Source organism: Corvus moneduloides, chromosome 17 (assembly GCF_009650955.1).
Source record: "Corvus moneduloides isolate bCorMon1 chromosome 17, bCorMon1.pri, whole genome shotgun sequence".
Classification (NCBI taxonomy): Eukaryota; Metazoa; Chordata; class Aves; order Passeriformes; family Corvidae; genus Corvus; species Corvus moneduloides.
In genome coordinates this window covers 9762972-9786337 of record NC_045492.1, presented here as the reverse complement: position 1 = coordinate 9786337, position 23366 = coordinate 9762972, and the positions used below count along the sequence as shown (strand labels likewise).

Below are 23366 nucleotides of genomic sequence, written 5' to 3'. Positions count from 1 at the left end.
CTAAGGCAAGCAGATTTATTTGTTCATGAATCATTTCTTTTCAAGAAAGGAACAAAATTCATGGCAGTTTGTATCTCTAATAAAAAGTCTGAGCAACTCCAAGTGGAGTTCAGCAAAACCCCTATGGCATTAAGCTTGAGTGGAAGCTGATTTTAACAGCTGAAGTGTCACACTGAAATTTGGGAGGATGAATTACCTATTTAACAGTTGTATATATTTCCCAGAGATGTTTGTAGTTGTAGGTTTACTTTGCCATCTGCCAAGTGAGATAAAATGAGCAGAATCAGAGCGCTCTATAAACACCCTCAGAAGAGCAGAAAGCAGGGCTGGCTCTACCTCTTGGGGCAGAGAGTCTCTTTTTCCCCTCTCCCAAGGTGTGTCCCTTTTCTGGCACCACAGCTCGGGCTGGCACAGCATTCCTGCTGGGATGCAGGCTCTCGTGGCTGCATCTCTGCAGAAAACTCCGAGATTTGCCATGCCCTGAAAGCAGATTTTCCAGGTGTTAAGCCATGACAGTGTGAGTATTTAGAAAGTTAACTAATGTGATTTTAAACATGAAGCCTGGCCAGGGCTTTAGTCACTGTAGAAGCATGCAGTGAATACAGCTCCAGGGTCCCTTTGATGAGCAGAAACCATTCTGGGAGGAACAAAGGACTAGTGAAGCTCAAAACTGTGGAGGGAAGAAGAAAGGGCTGCAGAGGAAGCTAGTTCACGTTACACCTGATCTCACCAAATAGAAAGAGCCTTGAGCCTGGTGAGGATAAGATGGGATCCCTTATCTACCTTTCAAAGTGGAAATATTCTTCTTTTCTTCTTCCTTCTCCTCCAAACATCCAGATATCCCCAGGGGAAATGGCATGAATGAGGTTTAAATGGAATAAAACAATCTCTTCTCTAATTTCCAAAAGAATAATTACCTTAGAAGGAAACTTGGGAAGAGACCCCAGTTTGCACTGGGACAGCAGTGATGTGCTGCTTGCTAGAGCCTTGGGCCAGCTTCAATCTGTATTTTCTGCCTTGCTCCTTATGGATGAAACTGGTGCCAGGGGATGAGCTGGGGCAGGAATCCACATCGATTTTCAAACCTGTCATCTGAAGCCATTAAAAATCAGGATTGGAGAATACAGCCTGAGAGAAATATGTTGATTTTGAATGCCAAAAGGTTTTTCCATTCACTGTGCTGTCTCACTTTCACTAATAAAGAAGAACTTAGTGTTTTTTCAATACTATGTTCAAGAGCATTAAGGGATTGTATCCAGCAGATGCTGTGTGTTTTCAGTGGTGTCTAAAGGAGCTGAGGACTTCCCAGGCTCAGTTACTCCCAGTTTCCTCTTTGCTCTCCTGAGTACTCCTGGTGCTTGCTGATGGCCCCCAATCCCTACCGATTGTTATTGACTTTTATGGAAATCCTGTATTCCACAGCCTTATGACCCAAATACCAGCATAAGTAGTTTTAATTTTACTGGGCTCATACCTACCCTGGCAGCTCCTGCAGTCCCTACTTTGGGGCCTGCTGATATAAATATTGCCAACAGCCTGTCAGGTAGAACATCATGTTAATATAAACAGCACCTCGAGGTTTAACGAGGCAGTGCCAGCTGTGCCCACACTTGGCCCAGCTTTCACACCTCTCATATCAAACAGCACTTTGTGAGAGGTTCTCTTGTAATGGCATCAACTGAATAAGTACATAAGCCCAGGATTTGGGATATACAAGGATTGTTTCTCCAAAAACCAGCATTACTTTTGCGCGAGCCCCATAACCTGTTGTACCAGCTGGTGTGTGTGCTCCCCTTGGGCAGCATTGGGGATAAGTCTGAAACACACAAAAGGCTGAGAGCTGTTGCTCAGGTGGGTCAATACCTCCCCAAACAGCTCCTGCCTTTGCTCAGGAATTCCACCGTGCTATTCCACATCTGTATGTGGCTCAGCTCCCCTTCGAACGCAGAGAAAAAGAAATAAATTGGTTTAAATAGTCCGGACAAAACGATCAAGGAAAGATAGATCTGAGCTTGTCCGGAGGCCCTAGCAGCAGCAGAGGTGGTTATAAAAAGGAGCAGCATCCCTTTTCTGCCTCTCCTGGAGAGAAAGGAGGACAGCACAGAGGGATACCCTCGCCGAGGGCACCCCGGGGCTGCAGGGCTGTGACTCAGCACTCGCAGAGGGGATGGAGGAGATGAAGTGAGCAGGAGAACGGCAGCCGAGCGCTGTGTGCCGCAGCGGCTCCCCGGTGCCGCGTGAGTCAGCGGCGGCGGTGACTCCTCGCCCATCGCTGTCCCGGGGCTCTGAGTCACTCCCAGCCGCACACGGCCCCACAAAGGGATGGGGGCCGAAAACCCCTCCTGAGCATCGCTCCTGTGCTCAGGCAAAGCAGAAAAACCGTGGGGTTCTTACTCATGATGCCGTGCCCTGGGCACATGCTGACCCAGAGGTTGTCCTGGAGGAGGGCAGTTTCCCAGCCCCAGCCCCGGAGACACACAAGGCAAAATAAAATACCCAGTGCGATCTAATAGAATTTAACTTCCCCAATTGCTCCCACGTCCAGTTTAGTCTGAGAATCAAGGCTGGCACAGTTCAAATCTCCTGCGCAATGAAAAAGATGTCACTCAGAATTGATGCTTCCCTCTGCAGGACTTCCCGAAAGAAAAACAAACCGGGGCTCGTCCTCTGCCACTCTTCCTTCCTCTCCCCTTCTTCCTTGGCATGCAGTTCAAACGGGCAGAGAATAGAGCCATTATAAGACAAAATAGAAAGACACAGGATGTAATAATTCAGAGTTTAATACACATTTAAATTGGGAGTTTGATTTAGGAGGGAAATGAGGGCATACATTGGTGGAAAGATCATTCCCTGCCACCCCTGGCACACTGGGGTCATCTTGCTGGGGTCCCATCTCCCCTCCCCAGCCCTGAGGTTTGGCACCTCATTTGCTCGAATATGGGAAATATCAGAAGCTCGTGGAGCAGCTCTGCTCCTATTAGAACCTTATTGAATTAATTAGAAGTGAGGGATGTGTCTGGTTTATTTTTAGTTCAAAAAATAAAGGCAGGAAATCTCCAACCTCACAAACACCATCCTGGACAGTCACCCCATCACACATTGAGTCAAACCCTTCCCCTGCAGTGCTCAGCTCCAGCAGGCTGACCTGCTCCTTCTTACTCCACCACAAGAACCCGTGTGTCAAGCTTTTGATGATGAAGAACATATCCTAGGAGCTCATAACAATAATAAAAAACAATTTTGGCAGCCAGTTGGCTCAGGATTTGTTTTACAGCTCAACCATTTTGACAGGCAGGTGCTCAGGGAAGAAGAAAACAGCAGGAAAAGGCAACAGGCATCTGGGAGAAAAGGATCTTTTCATTCTGTATTAGATGAAAGTTAACACAGTCTCGTGTTTCATATCCCTGCCAGGGGAGAGGACCCAAGAGGGCAGGATTGCCACCCTAAATCTGCTTGATCCCTTGTATGATAAAATGAAAACATACGGATTAAGGGTGACAAATTCAGGTCGGGATCTCCTAATGTGTGCAGCACAGAACTGCACAGTGTGTCACCCAGCTGGGACTTCCAAATTAGACCATAAGTGTCTCCAGTGCACTTCACATGTTTAATAGGGTTTCAATTGCAGAGTGATTGCATGTGATATTACAGAATTATCACAGATTACATAACTGCTGATGTTAAGCAGATACTTCCCTCAGTATGTGTTTTTGTTGCTATAGATCCATATTATTTGGCCCAGCATTGCCTGAGCAGCAGAAGCAGACATCATTTACCAGGAGAAAACCACTTTCCTTTAACGTTTTGGTAAATTTAACAAGCAGATGTGTGAGATTCTTATAATTGGCTGTCGAAAGAATCCAGATCCTGCTGTACCTAAAGAGCTGCACACGGGGGTGAGCAGCTGAGGAGTGCCAGTGCATGGAGGTTTCTGCAGAAATTGTGATGTGCCTGAACGAACCTGTGTTTGGAGCCATTTGGGAAGCTGCTTTTGCAGCCTGAAAACCCAGCTAATCCTGTGCAGGCGCTGGGAAAGCAGATGGGCTGTGATGTTGGCTCGTTCCCACTGGCCCGAGGCTGACGGATGGAGGAGGAGAGGCTGGAGAGGGATCTTCAGAAGAATCATGAGGGGACTGCTCCATCCAGGGCAAACCAAAAGTCCATCTGATAGCGAAATTAATTTCTGGAGGCAGCCAAAAGCGTGTGCTCAGAAATGTGAAGGAGCAAGGCAAGCATCCATGCTCCCAGCGAGCTCCCCAGTGGATCTCCCACTCCTCCTGGGCCACACGTCATGCAGGGGTTCTCCCATCAAAGTCCCATCAAAGTTCCCCAGGGAAGGATCAGACACAGGTCAAATTCATTCACTTGCTGGCATCTGAAGGGCTGCAGGCTGTCTGGTGATGAATTACATCTGTGTAATTTCAAGCTGGTTTTGGCCAGAGAGCAACCAAAAACAGTTTGAGAAAATGAATTCACTCAGACAAGAGAATAAAAACAGACCCTCTAGCCTTCTTTCCAAAACATGTCCCTTCAGTTGCTTAAATCTTTATTGGATAAATGGCTTTTGCAGCGTTCCTGGAAGATGCTGTCATGCATCATGCAGGCTGATGCTAAAGGAATAGAACCTTCTCCATTGTTAGCTGTGTGTTCAGTGAGAGAGCTCATGGAGTTGGTGTAGGGTGTGAGTATGGAGCTGGACAACCAGGCATTATTTAATTTCTGCTCTCCTGTGCCTCTTGGTTGAGCATCAGTGACGGGGAGATGCAACTACAGCCAGACAGGTTCCTCCAAGACTGCATTCTCCAAGGGAAACACATCTTCTGCACATCTCCTTGAGCTATGACATGGTCCCTGTGGGATGACAGTGTCTTGGTTTGGGACATATCCACATAAATATTTTCAATCCCAAGGCAGAAAAGCCCAGCCTTTGGCTCCACGTGACAAATCCACCTTGCACTTGTGGTACCTCACTCTGGAGCAGAGCTTTGCTGCTTCCCAGCCCCTTACAGGTCACATAAAGGACAAGAGTGATGCGGCCCTTGTTGTCTGTAGAGCAAATCTGGGACCAAAAATTAACTTAATTATTTTATTTAGTCTTTATTTTCTTCTTGCCTTTTATTGTGTTATGTTTTAACTGAGATTTCTTTATTTCCTGCTAAGATTCTGCCAGAATCCTGCTGTTCCATACAGAAGTTGAAATATATATTACAAAAGGAAAGAAGTCTTTCTCTTGATTGCCTGATAGATCTGCTGTTTAATCCAGACTGACAAATGTGCTCTATCAACAGCACTTTTATGCCTCAGAGTTGCTGCATTTTATTTTCCATTGTCTGACATCCCTCAGAATCTGGAAAGGAAAAAAGCTGTAGTGCCTTTCTCTGCTTGCCCTTTAATTAATCATTTTTGTTATGGCAAAGTCCAGATCCAAACACGCTGTAATCTCAAGCATTGCACAAATGCAGAACAAAAGGACGAGCCCTGCCACCAGAAAGAGCAGTTTAATGATGCTCAGCACTGTGGGGACTGTGGCCAGTGGGTCCACATAACAAACTAATGGGATTATGGTGTCCCTGGCTCCCTGTCTACCTGGATGAAAAACACACGCCAACTGTCTCTGTGAGTACCTTGGACAAGACACCCAGTGCCACAAGGGCATGAAACACAGATGCAAACTGAGTTTCCTTTAAGCCAGTGTCTGAACTAGGCATCACCAGTCCTTCATCTGTACCTTCTGTTGTTCTTATGTCCCTGCCCCAGAGTTTAGCACTGTTTTCTATTACTTCTGTTTTGCTTGTTTTTACAGACATTTGCAGGCTGGTTGTCCCTCAGGGTTATTAATTCTTTGCACTACAGCAATACAAGAACAAGTGGGGCTGCAGGAAAACAGGTTACAGCAATAAAACCCACGCAGATAGGTCCCCTTTTCACCCTGATGGAGAGTCGCTCACAAAGTTAAGGGCTTTTTTCCTGCCTTGCAGGTGCTGTGGTGATCGCCTTCGTGGTCTGCTGGCTCCCTTACCACATACGGCGTCTCATGTTCTGCTATGTCCCCTCCAGCCACTGGACAGAGTGAGTCACAGCGTGGGGGACATGGTCCCCCCATGCCAGGACAGGGTGGGGGCTCAGGTCGGGGCTGGGGATGCCAGGGCACAGGTGAGGAGATGGAGGTGGGCATCTGGGAACAAAGGTGTTTTCCAATTGAGGAATTAAATCCTCAAACTCCTAATTGCTGTTTTGGTTCTTTTCTTTGGATATGTCAGTGTTTTCCAGCCAAATTAAGAGCCTTTGTTTTACCTAAATCCCCCAGACATGGTGGAGGAAGCATTAGCTTGAACCAAAATGCATCAGCAGCCCCTCCTCCTCCTCCTGTGGGCTGCAGCCACTGACTCGTCCCACTGGCAGCAGCCATGGGGCTTCACCCCTGGCAGCCCTTGATGAAATGACATTTGGACAGGGGGTTGGTACACCCGGAGTGGATTTCAGTCTCTCTGCCAGAGATATTGATCCCCAGCCCCAAGATGCACCAGCTCCCGTCAGCACACAATTTGGCTCCACAAGGCCACATTTCCTCAGCGACAGGGGAGGTTACACAGGTGGGGGAATAACTGTGCTACTTACTGAGTCTGGGGAGGGTTATTTACTGGGCTGTGCAAGGAGTGGATCAAAATGAAATACCAGCAGCTGCTGCTGATTAGGAAATGCCCAGATTGTCAGAGAATTCCGGGATAATTGTACGAACACACGTGCGCTGCTCACAGATGTGCAAAGGCACCCCAGGAGCTCCCTGCTCCTTTCTGAGGCATCAGGCCAGGTTCCTCAGCAAAGCAACCACCAAGCTGATTATTATTTTTAAATATGTCATTAAGAGCTAATGCTGTCTGGGGACACACACCCAGGAAGCCAGAGATGCCAAACAATGCACTCGTGTCTCCTCCCATGGTGTAACATCCCTGTTCTCCCTGAGATCAGGGCTGTTTCCTTTGAGGCAAAGAAAAAATTTACAATACTAAAAAGCAGAACAACAACAACAAACTAAAATTCCATTAGCTCCAAACACAAAATATAAAAAATTACGATGTTACGATAATTAGTCTACTGAATGGGACTGTGGATCCAGCCATAGTAAAATCCAAAATCTATCTTCAGTCACGAAAGCAGAGCTCTAGGCACACACTGGGACAAACTCTTGTTTCTCCTTTGCTTTCCTATATGAAAAGCACTTAAGGCAGTATTCAATTATGTAGTGACTGCATTTGCTTTGAGCAAGAGGGGTAGAGAAGTCTGTCTGCAATTAGTGGGAATTTATGCATCGTGGCTGCGTTCACATAACATTCTTTTCTTCTTTTTAAAACCATGAGTGATTTTAGGAAAACACTGAATTTACAGAATGATAGTGAACTATCAGTCTGGTGGCTAACCAAGAGTTTGCAGCATGTTCACTTACAAACACATGTGCCTGAAGAAGAGACATTTTTCCAATATAAGTTCTTCACAACTACATAGAGAAACTCTGCTTGTAAGAGCTGGATGGGCTGTGCAGTCCTTGGCAGTGCTGAGGGGGTGTGGAGGGATGGGCAGTGTAGTCCAGCACTCCTCTATTTATCTTTTGTTAGACACTACTCAGACTAGGAAAAAGGTCTGCAATTTTCACCAAGATAAATGATTCTGAGGAACATCTTGCAGAAAATGAGACCTGTGGTGTTTATAAATGCTTTACAAGTTCAGGGCTGTTGTTCTCAGTTGGCCCAAGGAAATATATTTCCAAAAGTATAAAAGATAATAAAACATTTTTGACCAGTTCTAGTTGAAAACCTTAAATTGTGGTGGTCAGGATGTGTTTCAGAAGCATGCTGTCATCAGCTTGCCCCCAGAACAGGAAATGCCATCCCACATTATGGACAAATCCCAACCCAGGGACCCATTGAATGAGCTGATGCTGCTCTCACTGCCAGAGGGAGGAGAGAGCTGCATCTGTTACTGGAGTTTGGCTCGTCTGCAACCTCTGTAGATCAGAACTGCAGCCAAAAAAGTCGAGCTAATGTATATGTATGACACTGAAGCAAATTTCCGTCTGGCTTCTCAGTCTCCAGAATGCCTGTTTCCAAAAAAAAAAATGAATGCACGAGGTAACTATTGCATCTGGCCCCAGGGCTTAAACAAGTCTCTTAACTGCTGGTGAGGGGGTAATGTCTTCATAGAGGCATCTGATCCGTGTTTGACCAGTTCCAGTTGAAGATATAGATGGGTTTTGGTGGCTCAGGCTCCACTGGTAAGCTTGTGTCTGCAGCCTAAAAACGTTAGCTGGAAAGCAGCTCATGTTTTTCTCACCCTTGTGACTTTGAGTTCTTCACACTCAAGATTTTTATCTTTCATCTGTTCTTCCAGTTTCCTTTACAATTTCTACCACTACTTCTACATGCTGACAAACGTCCTCTTCTACGTCAGCTCAGCAATCAACCCCATCCTCTACAACCTGGTGTCGGCAAACTTCCGCCAGATCTTCCTCTCCACACTCACAATCCTGTGCCTGCCATGGAGGAAGAAGAAGAAACGACTGGCCTTCACCAGGAAATCCAACAGCATCTCCAGCAACCACACATTTTCCAGCCAGGTCACAAGGGAAACTACGTACTGAAGCTGAAGGAGGAGGAGGAACACAATTCGTCGTGGAGTCAAAACTTGAGAGAGGCCTCTGTGACTTTCATGCATGGTCTCCAAATTCACATAACACAAATGTGTTTAGCAAAGTCATTTTTGTTGGGAAAATAGGCTTTGTTCTGCCAGTAACTTTGAGGTTATTTTCGAGCATTGGCCTTGCCTCTTGTGAGTAATGTCTACATGTATTGTAACTTCAGTCTGGCATAAATCCAGGTGTGGTGTTAACTGGGAAGCCAAAATGTGTTCGACTTAGGCAAAACTGTTCTGCATTTCATCCTTTTCTCAGTGCAGAGATGCCATGTTCACATCCAAGGGTTTGAGATCACGTCTCCTGGTGGCACCGAGCAGAGAGTTTGATGAGGAGAAAGAAGCTTTGAGCAGAAAGGGATGTTTTTGGAGAATGGACATGCTCGTCTGTGGGATGTTCAATGAACGAGGAGTGAAAACTCAGGGAGCCAGGTGGTTATTTAGAAATATATATCTCCATTGTGAGTAATACGACCGAGGTGCTCAAGAGAGCCGCTCTGGCTCCTTGAAATTCAATAAGAACAGACGATGCCTTACCTAGGCTGGGGTGGCTGTGGCCTGGGGAGTGGGGTCACCTTTGGCTTTAGGGCATCCACAGTGCCTGGCATTGGTACCTCTGCACTGGTAACAGCAGAGTCTCTGGCAAAGTCAAGAATGCAGAGGCTGTGCCCACATGGAGTGCTGAAAATGAACAGAAATGGAAAATCTTCCTTTTGCCATACAGCCAAATCCTATTTTTTACCAGGGAGAACAGTTTGCTGGCCTGCATTAAGAGGTGACAAAACTCTGAGCTCATGAGGGCTCCAGGCTGCTGAGATAAGAGAAATCTGCCCCAGTTCTGTGGGACCTTCAGATTTTTCCTATTCTTATTCCAGTTTTACTTGTTTTCCTCACCATTTCCATGAGGCTAACATCTCAGTTTATAGCAGTTGTAGGCAGCAGGTCCTCTTGTTCTACCTTTTCTTTTATTACTTTTTGCTACCAGATGTGTTGGCACACTGAGCTGTACCCAAACATTCAGGTAGTTCAAATGCAGAGCATAAGAAGGTCTAAACTGGGGAGTCTTGGCTCTAAACCCACTTTCTTTTAACAAGCCAGAGGAACAGAAACAAGACCTGAAAAGTCTCTTTGGAATTTCCCAGCTGGTCAGGAGAGCATGAGCTTTTGTCCCATATGGTTCCACCTCTAACAGCCCACTGTGTGATACAGCAAATTGCTGCAGAGTCTTTAGTACCAAAATCACAGGGCTCTGGGACAGGCTAAAGGGCTTTTTTCCCCAAATGGCGACCTGTACGAACCTGGAACCTGACCAATCATCCTGTGCAACCTCTGCTGGTGGTGACCTTGTGTCCCCTTTCACACTACACATCATCAGGAGAGCAGCATTTGGCTCTATAAGGTGACAAAGTAGAAGAGTGGGCTCAGTTCGGCTTTCTGGGCTTTGCCCATCCCATGTCACTCTTCAGCTAATGAGCACCTGTGGTCCCTAACTGAAGCCACAGTGCTGGAGGTGTGGATTAACTCCAGTGAGGGTCACACAATGATGGAGACCAGTTACTGAACCACTGGGTGACATCTGCTGCAGATGTCACATCATAGAATCACAGAACATGCCAAATTATAAGGGACTCACAAGAATCATCGAGTACAACTCCCTGGACTTGCGGTGTAGGTCCTGTTGGGCTCAGCACATAGAGGAAACACCCATTTGGGGGCATCTGCTGTGAGTTGGTGGTGGTGACTGACCACTTTTGGGGCATTTATAACAGGGCAGCTGTACCCAGCTTGCTACCACGGCAGCCCACCAGCCACAGCCTCCAACCACACCTGCCAGGGATGGGAGCTGGTTTTAATGCCTAGTACAGAACCCTGGCAAAAGAAAGGGCTCCAAATAAAAGTCAGTGAGGCTTTAGTTTCTTCTGATTCAGCCAAACTGCAAGCTCTGTTCTGTCATGCCTTCTTGTGATCTCTTGCCCTGGTTGTACCAAGCAGAGGGCAGAGATTATATTAGACCAAGCACTTTTGTTGCTCATGTACTGTTGACTCCTCCTTGACAAAGAAAACAGGTAGTGGCAGACAAATAAATGAAATGAAACAAACAGGCATAAAGGAGACTGGTCTCTTCAGAAGGAAATCTGTGAGAAACCAGCAAATATTTTCCGTGTATGGTGTGTATGAAATGGCTCGGGCAGGTTGGAAGAAGAATCTCTAGAAGACCTGCTCATCCTGACTTGTGGGAAAATCCAGGTACCATGAACAGGAGAGGGGAAAGGTCTGCCTTGAAAGGAAGAGGAGTCTTGATGTCACAAATTTAACATTGGCCTTCCAGGCAAGACACTTCAAATGTTTGTGGAGGACCCAATTTTTTTTACTTCACCTCTAAATACAGTCAGCAGCTGGGAGGCACTTTCTGAAACCTCCCACAGAAGCTGCAACTGCATTGCTTTGACTTCCATTGCAATTTAACACCCTGCATATCTCATTTGCTTTTGAAATATTAAGCATTATTACTACAGTTGTCCAACACCAACCTGCTGAAATGTGCTTGATTATCTTAGGAAACACTGTACAAAACTTGTTGTTTCACATAAGATGCTTGGTTTAGATCTTCACTACTGAGATACACTGGCAGCTTACAGAATATTTGATCACAGCTCAGAGAAACTGGCAGGTTTATTTTTGGTTTGACATGACAGTGGGAGAAAGCTGGAGTAAATGTGAACTTTTCATAAGCTCCTTCCACAGTGTTTGCTGGGTCACTGGAGTGCTGAAGAGCTGGGGGAACTTGGGGGATTTATCCAAGTGGTTTGCTGACTTCTACAGCTCTGTTCTTGCAGTTTAACAGGAAAGCAGACCTGGGTCCATGGCCTTAATCTGAGATTGCAGCTCAAAGCTACCTCTTCCACTGGCCAAATCTGACAACCTTGAGCTGAGCAGTGTAAGTTACAGCTGGTTTCATCCTCTCTTCCCCCCTCACCTAATTTTGCTATATTCAACTTAGAGATGCGAAGAAGTGAGGATAACTCACTGCAAATCCCAATAGTTTCCAGAGAATCACTGGAGAGTTTGGGTTGGAAGGGACCTTAAAGCCCATCCAGTTCCAAACCCCTGCCATGGGCAGGGACACCTTTCCCTAGAGCAGATTGCTCCAAGCCCCGTCCAGCTCGGCCTTGTAAAGGAAAGATGATACAGCAGAGAAGAAAAAGGTACAAACAGCCCCATATTTACCAGATAAACGGTTCTTTACATGCCTTTTAACAATGATTGAACTGCGAACCTGGAAAGGTTTTTAAATTTAATCTGATGTGAATGGTTTTTGCCATTAGACAGAACACAAATTCCCATCCGTTGTGTCCTGTCTTGGCTGAACTCCTCAGCAAAGCAGGGGTGAGTGTTGGGGCCTCTGCTCATCTATGCAAATTCCCTGTGTTTGGAACTGTTTGTTTTGACTAAAAAAAGAATAAAATCTGTGGAACCCACAGATGTGAAGTGCTGCCAGATGGATTCTGAGAAATTCCCCTCTGAAGAGAGTCTATCAAGTGACCTCTTCAAACGTTATTTTGAGGTTTTGTTTCTCTTCACAGTGCTCTTGCCAGAGCAATCCGTTTGGCAGTGTGAAATCAGGTTTATCAAGTCATTTTGCTATTCAGAAATTTCCCACAGACAGGACTTTCTCACCACAGGCCCGGTCCATCAGTGTTGGAATGCTGTGCTGGGCTTGTCTTTTTTTGTAAGGTACATGAGACCTCACTTCAGCGAGCTTTTCAGGAGCAAACTCAGTGGAAAATCAGCAAGGAGGGTTAGCAGGGCACGTGCCGTAAACACAACAATAGCAGGACTCTGCATTTCTAGCATCCAGCGTTCAGTGAAACAATCCCCAAGTGTGCTGGTGCTGCAGACAGCTCGTGCTGCAGGTTTGAACCCATCATCTGTGCAGCTGCATCACTGCTGCTCTTGGGCAGAGACAGCAAACCTCCCCAGGGCACGGGAGCACCTCTGTGTACGGCGCTGTGAGTGTCAGTCCGGTGTCCTCCTGGCTGTGTTGTTTGGTGACTCTTTAACCAAAGCTGTATCTGCTAGAGCTCTGTCTGGTTCTTCACATCACAGCTCAACCACTCTTCCTGTCCTCAGTCTGGGTTTGCTTAGTACGAGAACAGAAATTGCTAATCCAAATCTCATGATGCTGTGTCCTGGCTTTGTGATCCAGAGTCCTTCCCCAGCTGTGCCACCCGATAATCCTGCACATATTGTATTTATGGCAAATATTTTTTAAAGTGCACCTTTATTTTTTATTTTATTCTGAGATACAAAATGTTGATGTGCTTTATTTTCTGTGGCCTGTTGCTCAATGGGGAAAAAAATGAATGTTAAAAGTGTGTCCGTGTCTACTTTGTACTATTTTCTGTGACAAAGGGAAGGAAGAGGGTGTGGAATCCTTCTGTGTGGCAATGGGAAACACTCTTTCAATGTAACATGCTATTATTGATACTGTATTTACTGATCAAAGTGTAATGAAATGGTTAATTCCCGATATAGCCTTTGTACTGTATGGTATTTTATTTTGTCATTTATTGATCCTAAGAAATAAATATCCAAATTTAAGGCTTGTGCTGCTTTTGCTTGAAGTGGCAGGTGTGCCTTTATCACACAGCCTGGTTATCAGCACAGGCACCCTGGCTGGGGTCTAAACTGGTGAAATCCTATTGGCCTTGAATTGGGATTTGCAGCTGCTCTGCAGAAGGGCCCTGAGTGCTCCTCTCCCTGCACTGTGCAGCGCAAACAGCACCCAAACATCAGCTGCTGCTCTGTCTTCAGGTCAGCACTCAAACAGGGGAACTAGTTAGGTTTGAAGGACACTCCCATCAGTGATGCTTGCCCTGAGAAATCCTTCCTGAGAGCTGTTAAAAGCATCAGATCTGTGCTCTCCTGCTCTGCTGTTGGGCACAGCAATGAGAGCATCCGGCCCATCCAGGGTGTGGAGCGTGTGGAGTGAAGGAAGTGTGAGAAGTGTGGGAATGGAGATCGTTTATTTTTCTAAAACAAATGTAATTTTGTGGGAACAGGATTCTTTGGTACTACCTGTGATATTAAAGTGTCCTTACACTAAATGAGCAAAAATCAGTCACCTCCATCCTCCCTGCAGCTCCTGGTTAATGTTCTGTTGTGCAATAGCTGAGCTGAGCCATAAAATCTTCATCGTTTTTAACCATTCGACCTTTTTGTTTCCATTTCTGGTAGAGGGAAATGTTGCTTGGAAAGCACCAAGAGAATAAAATTTAAATATTTTGAATCATTCATGCCTGGAAAATCCATCTTCTAAAACCTAGCTCAAATGCACTGCCTCTCCAAAGGCTTTTCGGTGCTGCTTCCAGATGAGAAGAGCAGGAGCCTCTATTGTCCCTACACCATCAAGCATTAAAGCATCAAAATAACTTATTTTGTGGATACTTTTTTTGGTATTCAGCCCTGCTCTGCTCAAAGGTGTATTTTCAGCCTGAGGCTCACGTCTTCAGCAGTGGAAATCCACAGCACATGGCAGCATCCTCGTTTCCTGGCTGCAGGAGACCTCTGTGCTGGGCACGGTGCTCCCAGTGGAGCCTCCATGGCTTATGCAGAAATCCAGCCCGTGTTCAAGCTGGAGTGAAAAATGCTGCTGTCTGCTCGTGACTTGTCTAGCTCAGGGCTGACTCCTGGAAAAAGCCAAATCCTGAGAAGCAGAGCCCCCACTCCTCCCAGGCCACCCTCCCAGCCAGTGTCACGCAAGTGTGCACCACGTCACGCCCCGCAAATGGGAAGGAAAACAAAAGATGTGGAGAGTCAAATGATTCTATTTTTCCTTTAGAAAAGCACAAGGACTTTGCCTCGGGCCATGAGGGATGCTTTCAGCTTGGCTCTTATTTCTCATTTCAATTATAAAAGCAATTTCCATAGTTCACAAGGGGAAAATTTCAGGCACCTTTCGAAAAAAAATGTTACATTTTAGTAAATGGCTTCATAAAACTTAATAAACATCCATGCAGAAGTTAATTTATTTAAAATATCTTTAAATCCTGCTCTGCCTTATTGAATTTGTTTGAACTGTAGATAAGGTTGGAGTATATTCATGAGGGTATTTAAGCAATAAGGCAGCACATCACAGTTATTATTCCAGGTCTCCTGTGGGCTGGGAAGCACAAAGTAGAACCTGAAGTGATTTTGGGCACTCAAGTGAAAAACCCCCCAAGAAGCACAGGCACAGGCATGGCCTGACTGCTGCAGGGCAGCCAAACCAAGCTGCTGGGGTTGTTTACTGGGAACAAAAAGATGCCAGGGGAGCTCACAGCAGCCAGCCCAGCATCCATGGGCTGCCAGCCCAGTCCCAGGCTCACTCAGCAAAATGTCAGTGGGAAAGGATCAAAGAGTCATGGAATCACAGAATGGTTTGGCTTGGAAGGGACCTTAAAGATCATCCAGTGCCACCCCCTGCCATGGGCAGGGACACCTTCCACTATCCCAGGTTGCTCCAAGCCCTGTCCAACCCAGCTTTGAACACTTCCAGGGATGGGGCAGCCACAGCTTCTCTGGGCACCCTGTGCCAGGGCCCCACCACCCTCACAGGGAAGAATTTCTTCCTAACATCTAGTCTAAATAGAGAACCAGCAAAGTTAGTTAAACAGCATATCACTGGTGATACAAAGCAGCCAAGCCAGCCAGGGCTTTCAAGAAAGAGAAGGAGAAGGACCAAAAATTTGGAGTGAGTGTGTAAGTGCATGTGTGGGTGCTGCAGCCACACCTGGGATGATGTTTTGCCCATGGCTGTTCAGCCTGGAGAAAAGAAAGTTCCAGGGAGACCTTAGAACCCCTTTCAGTACCTGAAGAGGCTTCAAGAGAGCTGGAGAGGGAGTTTTTACAAGAATCTGGAGTGAGAGGACAAGGGAGAATGGCTTTAAGCTGAAGGAGGGTAAATATAGATCTCGCCAGCATCCCAAAATTTCCCAAAGTAATGGACATGCAGTAGCCATTGTTACCAAGATTTAGCAGCATTAGCACACTTCCAACAATCCAGCACACTCCATACCTTCCTCACTGCAATGGTACATTTATTTTAGGGACGGATTTCAGGCACATGAACTTCTGAGATTCACCCAAGGGCTGCAATGAAATCTTGTAGACCAGAGTCTCAAACCCCAGTGTTTCCAGCAGTCAGTTCTGCTTCATCTTTCCCTTCACTCAGCATAAGCAGGTAGCTCAGGAGCTATATTAAGCCTCCATTCCAAGACACATATTAGTAAAACATGCCAACACTCAACCATTAAAAAGCAGCTTCTTGCTGGTTGTCAGCTACAGCGACAACCTTGTCACAGCACTTGGCAGCTCTCAGAGTGTTCTTGACGGTGCTGTTATCCTCGGTGTCTGCTCCGTGCACATTGCAGGAGAAGGTGAAGCATTGTGTGCTGAATTTAAAAAATACCCAAACAGCGACAAGCTCCATTAAATGGGAGTGACCCTAGCAGTGCCACAGGGAGCTGTAATGAAATCTGTGACACCTGACATTTTGGACGTTTTGGTTCTCCTGTCCAGCTGGAAAGCAGCTACGACTGCCAACAGCGTTATTAGTGCAGCTCCCACACAGAGCATGGATTCTTACAAAGTTTCACATTACTGTAATAAATCATCTTTTTTGTCTTCCTTCAGACTGGCAATTGGAATAAGATTAATTTCTCTTTACCATCAACACAAACATAACATTTTTCGTAACCAGTCCAGGAAAACTCCTTATGTCGTGGTTGGTGTTTTCTGACCCAGACCTTGAGACTTAATCCCTCTCCTTCCTCTGGGCTTGAGCCAGACCAGAGCAAGCAAATGGTACAGGGTTGTTAAAGCTGGTGACCAGTGGCACCACAGCAAGGCAGCCAGACTGGTTAATCCTCTTGCCCAAAGGAGTGAGAACTCTGATCTAGGCTGATCTAGGAAAACTCATAAACACAAGCCTGTAGGCTTTTGAGATGAAAGAAAATACAAATTTGTGGAGCACTTCTGAGCCTTTATGAATGCCCACCTGCACAACTGGTATAAACCTGTTTGCATCTGTAAAGAAACCCAGTTTGTGTTTGTAAGTGACCCAATCTAGCTCTGTTTGTTTCTCTTTTCTGAGGCTTTTTAAAAAAGTATCATTTAGCAGGGGAAAATGAAGCTCTTCATTCTGTTCACAGCTCCAGTCTTAAATGCCAGAGGTGCTGATCAGATTAAAAGAGAAATCAGAGTTCACAGATTGTGTCTGGAAGGAACAAAGGCTCTGGTGCTGATTTTTATTGAATACAGGACAATAATCCTTGCTTATTGTATATATTACAATGGCAAGGGGGGAGAGCTTTTATCACAACATGGCTCAGTGCTCGTAATATGTTGTTCATCATTTGGAGCTCCCTGGCATTCAACTTGCAGATTTCACTTTGTATCTTAATAAGTTTTCATGGAATTTTGGAGACAGGGAAAAATGCATTCTGCCATGTGCCAGTCTCACCCCATGGATACACCAGTACAATCAGCTCCTCATGACTGAATCACAGAATGGTTTGGGTTGGAAGGGACCTTAAAAATCATCTCATTCCAATCCCCTGCCACAGGTAGGGACACCTTCCACTAAATCAGGTTGCTCCAAGCCCCATCCAACCTGACTGTGAAGAACACTGTCATGAAGAGCCTTGAAGAGCAATGTCTTCATCTTAGAATGGCTGAATGGTAAAAATTCCTCTCCCCTTGCCCTAAGGTGATATGGTCTCTGGGAGATCAGCCACATTGTTATCATCTGATCCCTGGGGAAGATTCTACTGGGAGAACATTTCATCAATAAGCTTAGCAAAGAGTCAGTGTTTGAGTGGCAGCTTTATATTTGTGGTGAACAGGAAAGCTAAAGCTACCCATAGATGAACATTAAAATAAAAACTGGGGAGGGCTATTTCTGCTCCACTCCTCAGTCTGGAAGGAAAACACAAAATTAATGAACCTCTGTACAGGGAGATAGAGGCAGAAAAGGTTTCTGCAGAGAGCAGATCTCACTTTGGTTTCCCCCCAGCCCAAAAACTCTGAATTTTCAATACTCAGCTTTGAGGGAGATTGTGCCATATCAGCCTATGGTGTAGGATAAAAGGTACAAAGGACTTCAAAAGTCTTCAGAAAGTGTGGGTGCCATCAGTGCACAATGATAATTCTATTTGCCCTCTGTGTTTCCATATACACCATGCCATCAAAAGGATTCACAGACCTTTTCAGGGAGAACACAGTTGTGTTAGAACATCAGCATGCAACAAAAATCCCTGGAAAACGGAAAAGGGAAAAAAAAAGAGAACACATTCTGCTCCTGTCTGATTTTTGCATCTTCACAGATCAGTCAAAAGCTTTTCTTTTCAACCTAAGTCTCACTTCCACTTGTTTACAACAATTCGTCCTCCTGTGCTATTCATTTTCCTGGGAGATTGGCTCCAGGGCTCGGGATCTGTCTGTGTTTCATATCCATCTCCCCAGAAGGCACCATAGGGTTTGAAGATTGGTTGTCTTCATCAAGAGGAAAAGCCTGTTTTCTGTAAGAAGGGGCCATGAGTCACAGCAAGACTCTGATGAACCCAATAGACTTCCTTAGAGGTTGGCACCAGAGTACTGGAGAATTAGGAGCAGGAGGACCAAAATGAAATAATGAGTCAGATGATGTGATGGGAAAGATGTTTTGTTGGGGTGAAAATTTTTAAAACTGAGGGTAAGGCATATTTATTTGAAATTGAGCCAATTTCTTGTGGTGCACAAATTGAGTTTCTCAGGAAGGTTTTTAACTGTGCACAGAGAAATACAGAATAGGATTGTGATCGAAATGAGGGGAAACAGGGCTGGTCAGATGACTGCCTGCTGCAGTGGGATGAAGCAAGGGCCCAGGTACAACCCTGTCAACCTGCTCAGTACATCATCCCCTCACCAAGCATCAGAGTAAAGCAGAGAAACAAAGAGCTAATTTTGCTCACATCTCCCAGAAAATGCCTGTTCCCACAATCACTGTCTCTTTTTGGCCAGAGTTCTGTATTTTTTAGCTGTTCTCAACTCTCTTGCAGAGCAATTATTCTGAAGTGCAACTGAGGACATTTTCCCTTCTGCTCAGATGAAATTTATTTCAATTCAGTTTGGTAGTAGCTCCTCAGAGCACCTAAGAAAATCTCCTGTCTTTAGAGTCTTCCCTGTAGCTACCCAGCTATGGGAGAGCTGCTAAAACACTTGGGAAGTCAGAGGGAGGAAGAGGATTGGAGCTGATGGTGCAGAGGCGAGGAATGGGGCACTCATCTGGCTTGCAGGAGAAAGGGAGAAGTGGGATAGCCAGGAGAGAGATAAATACCCAAATCTGGGAAGGTTTTCAGGATTTCCTGCTCCCAAATACAGCTCCAGAGCATGTTAATCTGCATCTTTACCAGTACCCACCTTCCCAATTCATATTTTCAATCAGAGGTATTTTCAAAGTCATCCCTCCTCTCCCAATACTAAATTTGGGAAAAATGGTCAGTCACAGAACCTTAAAATGAAAGTGTTTGGTTTGATTGATTTCATGTCCAGTGAAAATATTCACATCTTTCCAACCAGCTCCTCTTATTTAGGATTAACAAGCAGAAGTTTCACTTGAGCAGCTGTGGTTCCACCTCATGAATGTTTAAATTGAGGATAATTTGTGTTTCTGTTCATATCAAAGTATCTGCTCTTTAAAATAGCTTGGGTCAACTCTACATTTTTACTGTTTGTGAGCAGAAATATTTCTGGCTTATTGGTGTTGTGGACAGCTTTTTTCCTTGTTTTGTTTTCTTTAGTAAGACTGTAACTTTAATAAGATTTTAATACTGAGACTTAAACTACACAAATTTCAAATAAATTTCTTCACTGATCAAAGCACAAAAGAGAAAACATTTTAATAAATTGAATATTGCCTTCTATCTACTGCTCTCCCAGCAATAATGAATTGCAATCTAAAGTACAATTCAAGTCTATCCATAAATATTCATAGGTAAGAGTCCTTATTTTCCCTGTTCTGTGCTGCTGGAGAGTCTAATGTTTCAAAAGTCAAACACTGAGACCTTATCATAACCAGATGTACCCAGAAAAACCATGATGCAGAAAAGTGAATTTCATTTCAAATAAATCATGAGCTGTGGTGGGAGCAATGCTGGGTTCTGATGCACGACATTTCCGTAGGTACAGAGAAATCAAACCTGAGGCAGGCAAAACTGGGATTGCACCCCAGCTATGGGATATCACAGATAGTGTAGCCCCATCACAGGGATTGTGCAGGCACATGTGGATCTCACCTGAAGGAAAGCTCTCCGGTATGCAGAGACCAGCTCCTCTTTAAGCATCACTTAGAAAAGGCCAATTCCAGTTCTGTATCAGCCCTGTAACACGTCAGGAGGTGCCCTGGGGCATGAACATTTCCTTCCTCCCACATTTTCTCCTCTCTGCTCCCATCCCCTCGGCAGGGGATCGCTTTTCCTTTTAAACCACACCAGGAGCTTGCAGTTGACATCCCCACAAAGCAGATGGACACCAGGACATCTTTGACCAAGGCTCCCAGCCTTAGATGCAGAGCCAGAGGCCCTTTGGGCGATTTGCTCAGAGTGTTCATGCACACGATGGCACGGGCAGGGGAGAGGAAGAAAGGGTGTCTCATAAACCCCATGACAAATGGGAAGACAACGGTAATTCAGTTACTCTGTGCAATGATGTTACCAAAAAGGATGAAGAACTTAAGTAGATAATTGTTTATCCTTTGTTTTCATTGTTGATTCAAAACTAATACAATTACTTGTGCAGGTGATGTCTCAGTTCTGATTCACAGGGGGGAAACAGCACTTCTTGTGCCTTATGAGCTGTTAATTCAACATGACAGGCTTGACCTGAGGACACCAATAATGTTGTCATCTCAGTTGTCTGATGAACTGATCCATTCTGTTTCAAAGGCTCAGGGAATTCCGTGATTTTGGTGGAAACAGAAATCTCTTGGGTGATAACAGTGTACAAGGGAAGTTTCTTTCCTTTTTTTCCCCCCATAACTCAAAGCCACGGCCTTCTTTCACTTTGGTTTCACCACCCAAGTCTTTCCTATATTTTACCTCCAGTAGGGGAAGGGATATGAGCAGGGAAGTCAGCTGCAGAGTGGGCTTTGGGATACAGGTACACAACATGGCTGTGGCTGGGTTGTTCACTGCTCTGCCTCTGTCTCCTACTGTCAGCAGAAGAGAACTGTTTCCTTTCTCCCCTAATTCTCCCTGTCACTCAGTGGCAAAATCCTCACCCATGCTTTCCAGTTGCTCCTTCCCATGAGAAGAGGCAGGGCTTGTGCCAGGGACCCTCCTCTTTGAGCAGTCCCAGTTTAAGTTTCCAAGCACTCTCTCACAGCCCCTGCCAGGTGGTCCCTCTGTGCCCAAGCTTCAGCCCAAGCACAGCCACCTGTGGGACCTGGTACCAGAGACCAATGCCATGGCACCTGGGACGTTCTGAAGAGGGACAGATCATCCCAACCCTGTGCAGAGCTGCCAGGCTGTTGCTAAAGCCCCTGCACATCTCAGGCACGACGTCAGCCTGAAGGCTGGGGAATGGATCCCAGCAGAGTCTCAGCAGCACCCAAAGGAAATGATTCCCTAACAAAGATCAGACACAAAATACCAGCTAGGAACCAGAGCTGTGGGATGCCTCTTCTCACAGCCTCCTCCAGTCCTGCTGACAGAAATAAACCTGCTCAGCTGTCACTTTGGAGCTGGAGATGGGCCATGGGGAGGCAGGACATGCGGGGGTGGATGAGGGGGAAGGATTTTTTCTCTGTGAAAACATCCAGTTTCACCACTGACAAGTCTGACAGGTGGAAACCAATTAAAAAAAAAAATCCTACTCACAAGTGCCTGGCTTCTTTGGAGAAGTTCCTCAGTTTTGCAAACTCCTCTGTAGTAACTGCTGGGTGCTGACACAGGGCAAGCCTTGTCCCCCTGGTGTCAGTGCCCTCCTGCTGAAACAGGGGCTGGGCCGAGGTCTTTGACAGGTAAGGGGTAATGTGGTCACAGTCCCTTGTTTGCACATTTTGTGAGCTCACACATCAGCCACCCTGTTTGGAACAACGCTGCAGAAATGTTGACTGCAGCCTTTTGCTCCCGTTTTCCCATGAGATGCTGACAAAGTGTCTCAGGAAGACATCAGCTATTTCAGTTTGATGCTTGGCAAAGCAAGGACAAGGATTAGCCTATCTTCAACATTCCATTTGCTATCACATACTAAAAAGGATCTAAATGAAAATATGTGAGAGGCAGGTCCTGCCAATTCATCATCACTCGGGCTTGACACAAGAGCAGAAAATTGGTTCTTCCCCTCCTAGGGTCAAGTTTGAATTTAAACACATATATTCCTGGGGATCTGCATCAGAGATGTTAAACACCTCATAACAGAAAAAGCAAAACAATGTTATTATTTAGCTACATTTGCAAAATTCCCATGCAAAATAAATGTGCATTAGATGACTCCTGCAGCATCTCTGAATTGCAGGCACTTCAATGTTTTAAAATTCCCTCATGAGCTTTGCTCTGCCAGATACTAAGAAAGTTTCCCCCTGTACCCTGAAGAGAGTAAGGGTGGAGAGCTGCCAACATTTTGTAGGGTAAAGCCTTCCCGAGAAAAGCCTTTCCAGAAAATCAACTTGCTTTTTGTCACTTCAGAAAAGCCCCAGGAGATCTGAACCCTGAAGGCCCAGACAGAAGCAGTCTGGGTTTAATGTTCCAAGAACAGATCAGACACCAAGAATATCAGCTCCTCCTCAGCTCTGCAGCTTTGGGGAACATCACTATGGGCTCCCTGGTTGCGCTGCATTTCCAAACCAGGCTGCACGCTGAAACCCAGCAACCATCCACCCCTCTCCCAGGGAGTCTCCTCACAGACAGGGTAAAACTTCATAATGAACATCTGGGTAACCTCAGCAAACATGGTCAAGAGGCCACAGCAGTGCAAAGGGTTTGGTTTTCCAATAATTAACATCATGGGCTTTACTGCCAGGAGAAATCAAGTCACCGTTTTAATTTCTCCTAACTTTAGGACAGGTAGGACAACAGCATTTTGTGACAGCAGCAACGACCCTGGGAGTCGCTCTTTCTTAAATTAGAGTATTAAATTTAAAGTATTAAATTAGCTGTGGAGACCCTACTAAGAGTAGCCACGGCAAGAAGCCACTGGCTTTCCCTGGCTGACAGCAGAGATCTCACCTCAGTGGCGCAGTCTCAGCCCAAGCAGAGGAGCCCCTTTCTCTCCCTCCAATGCTCTTGTCACAGGCTCTTTTTTCTGTAGTGCTTGTTCACCTCTCAGGATGCTGCCCACTCACGTGAATCCATTACAGATCGCATGCTTTGGAGCCTCTTAAAACGTTTCCCCTTTCATGAGAGCCACTTCTCTTCAAGGAGCCACTGTGGCCTGGTCAGCAAAGTCAACATCCACCATCAGCCAGAGCTGCACAGTTGCATAACCCAGCTCACTGCAGTGCCAGGATCATTAACACAATTTGCCTTCATCACTAGTCGTTACACGAGGGCATTTGGGACTGCTTGGCAAATCACACAGCAAGGCCCCATAACGCCAGCTTACCCATTCCTGCCCTAAAAAAAGTATCTGCAGGGTAATGACTGACAGAAGGTCTGATTTTC

General features: G+C 45.7%; 1 protein-coding gene across 1 annotated transcript in view; it reads left to right on the top strand.

Moving 5' to 3' along the window:
• NTSR1 (neurotensin receptor 1) overlaps positions 1-13287 on the top strand; it is a 54701-nt gene extending 41414 nt beyond the window's left edge. Inside the window, exons 3-4 of the mRNA XM_032127116.1 lie at positions 5979-6069; positions 8386-13287. Of these exons, the coding sequence (XP_031983007.1) occupies positions 5979-6069; positions 8386-8635 (341 nt within the window). The 3' untranslated portion in view covers positions 8636-13287. The remainder of the gene's footprint in view (positions 1-5978; positions 6070-8385) is intronic.
• Positions 13288-23366: the final 10079 nt, after the last annotated feature.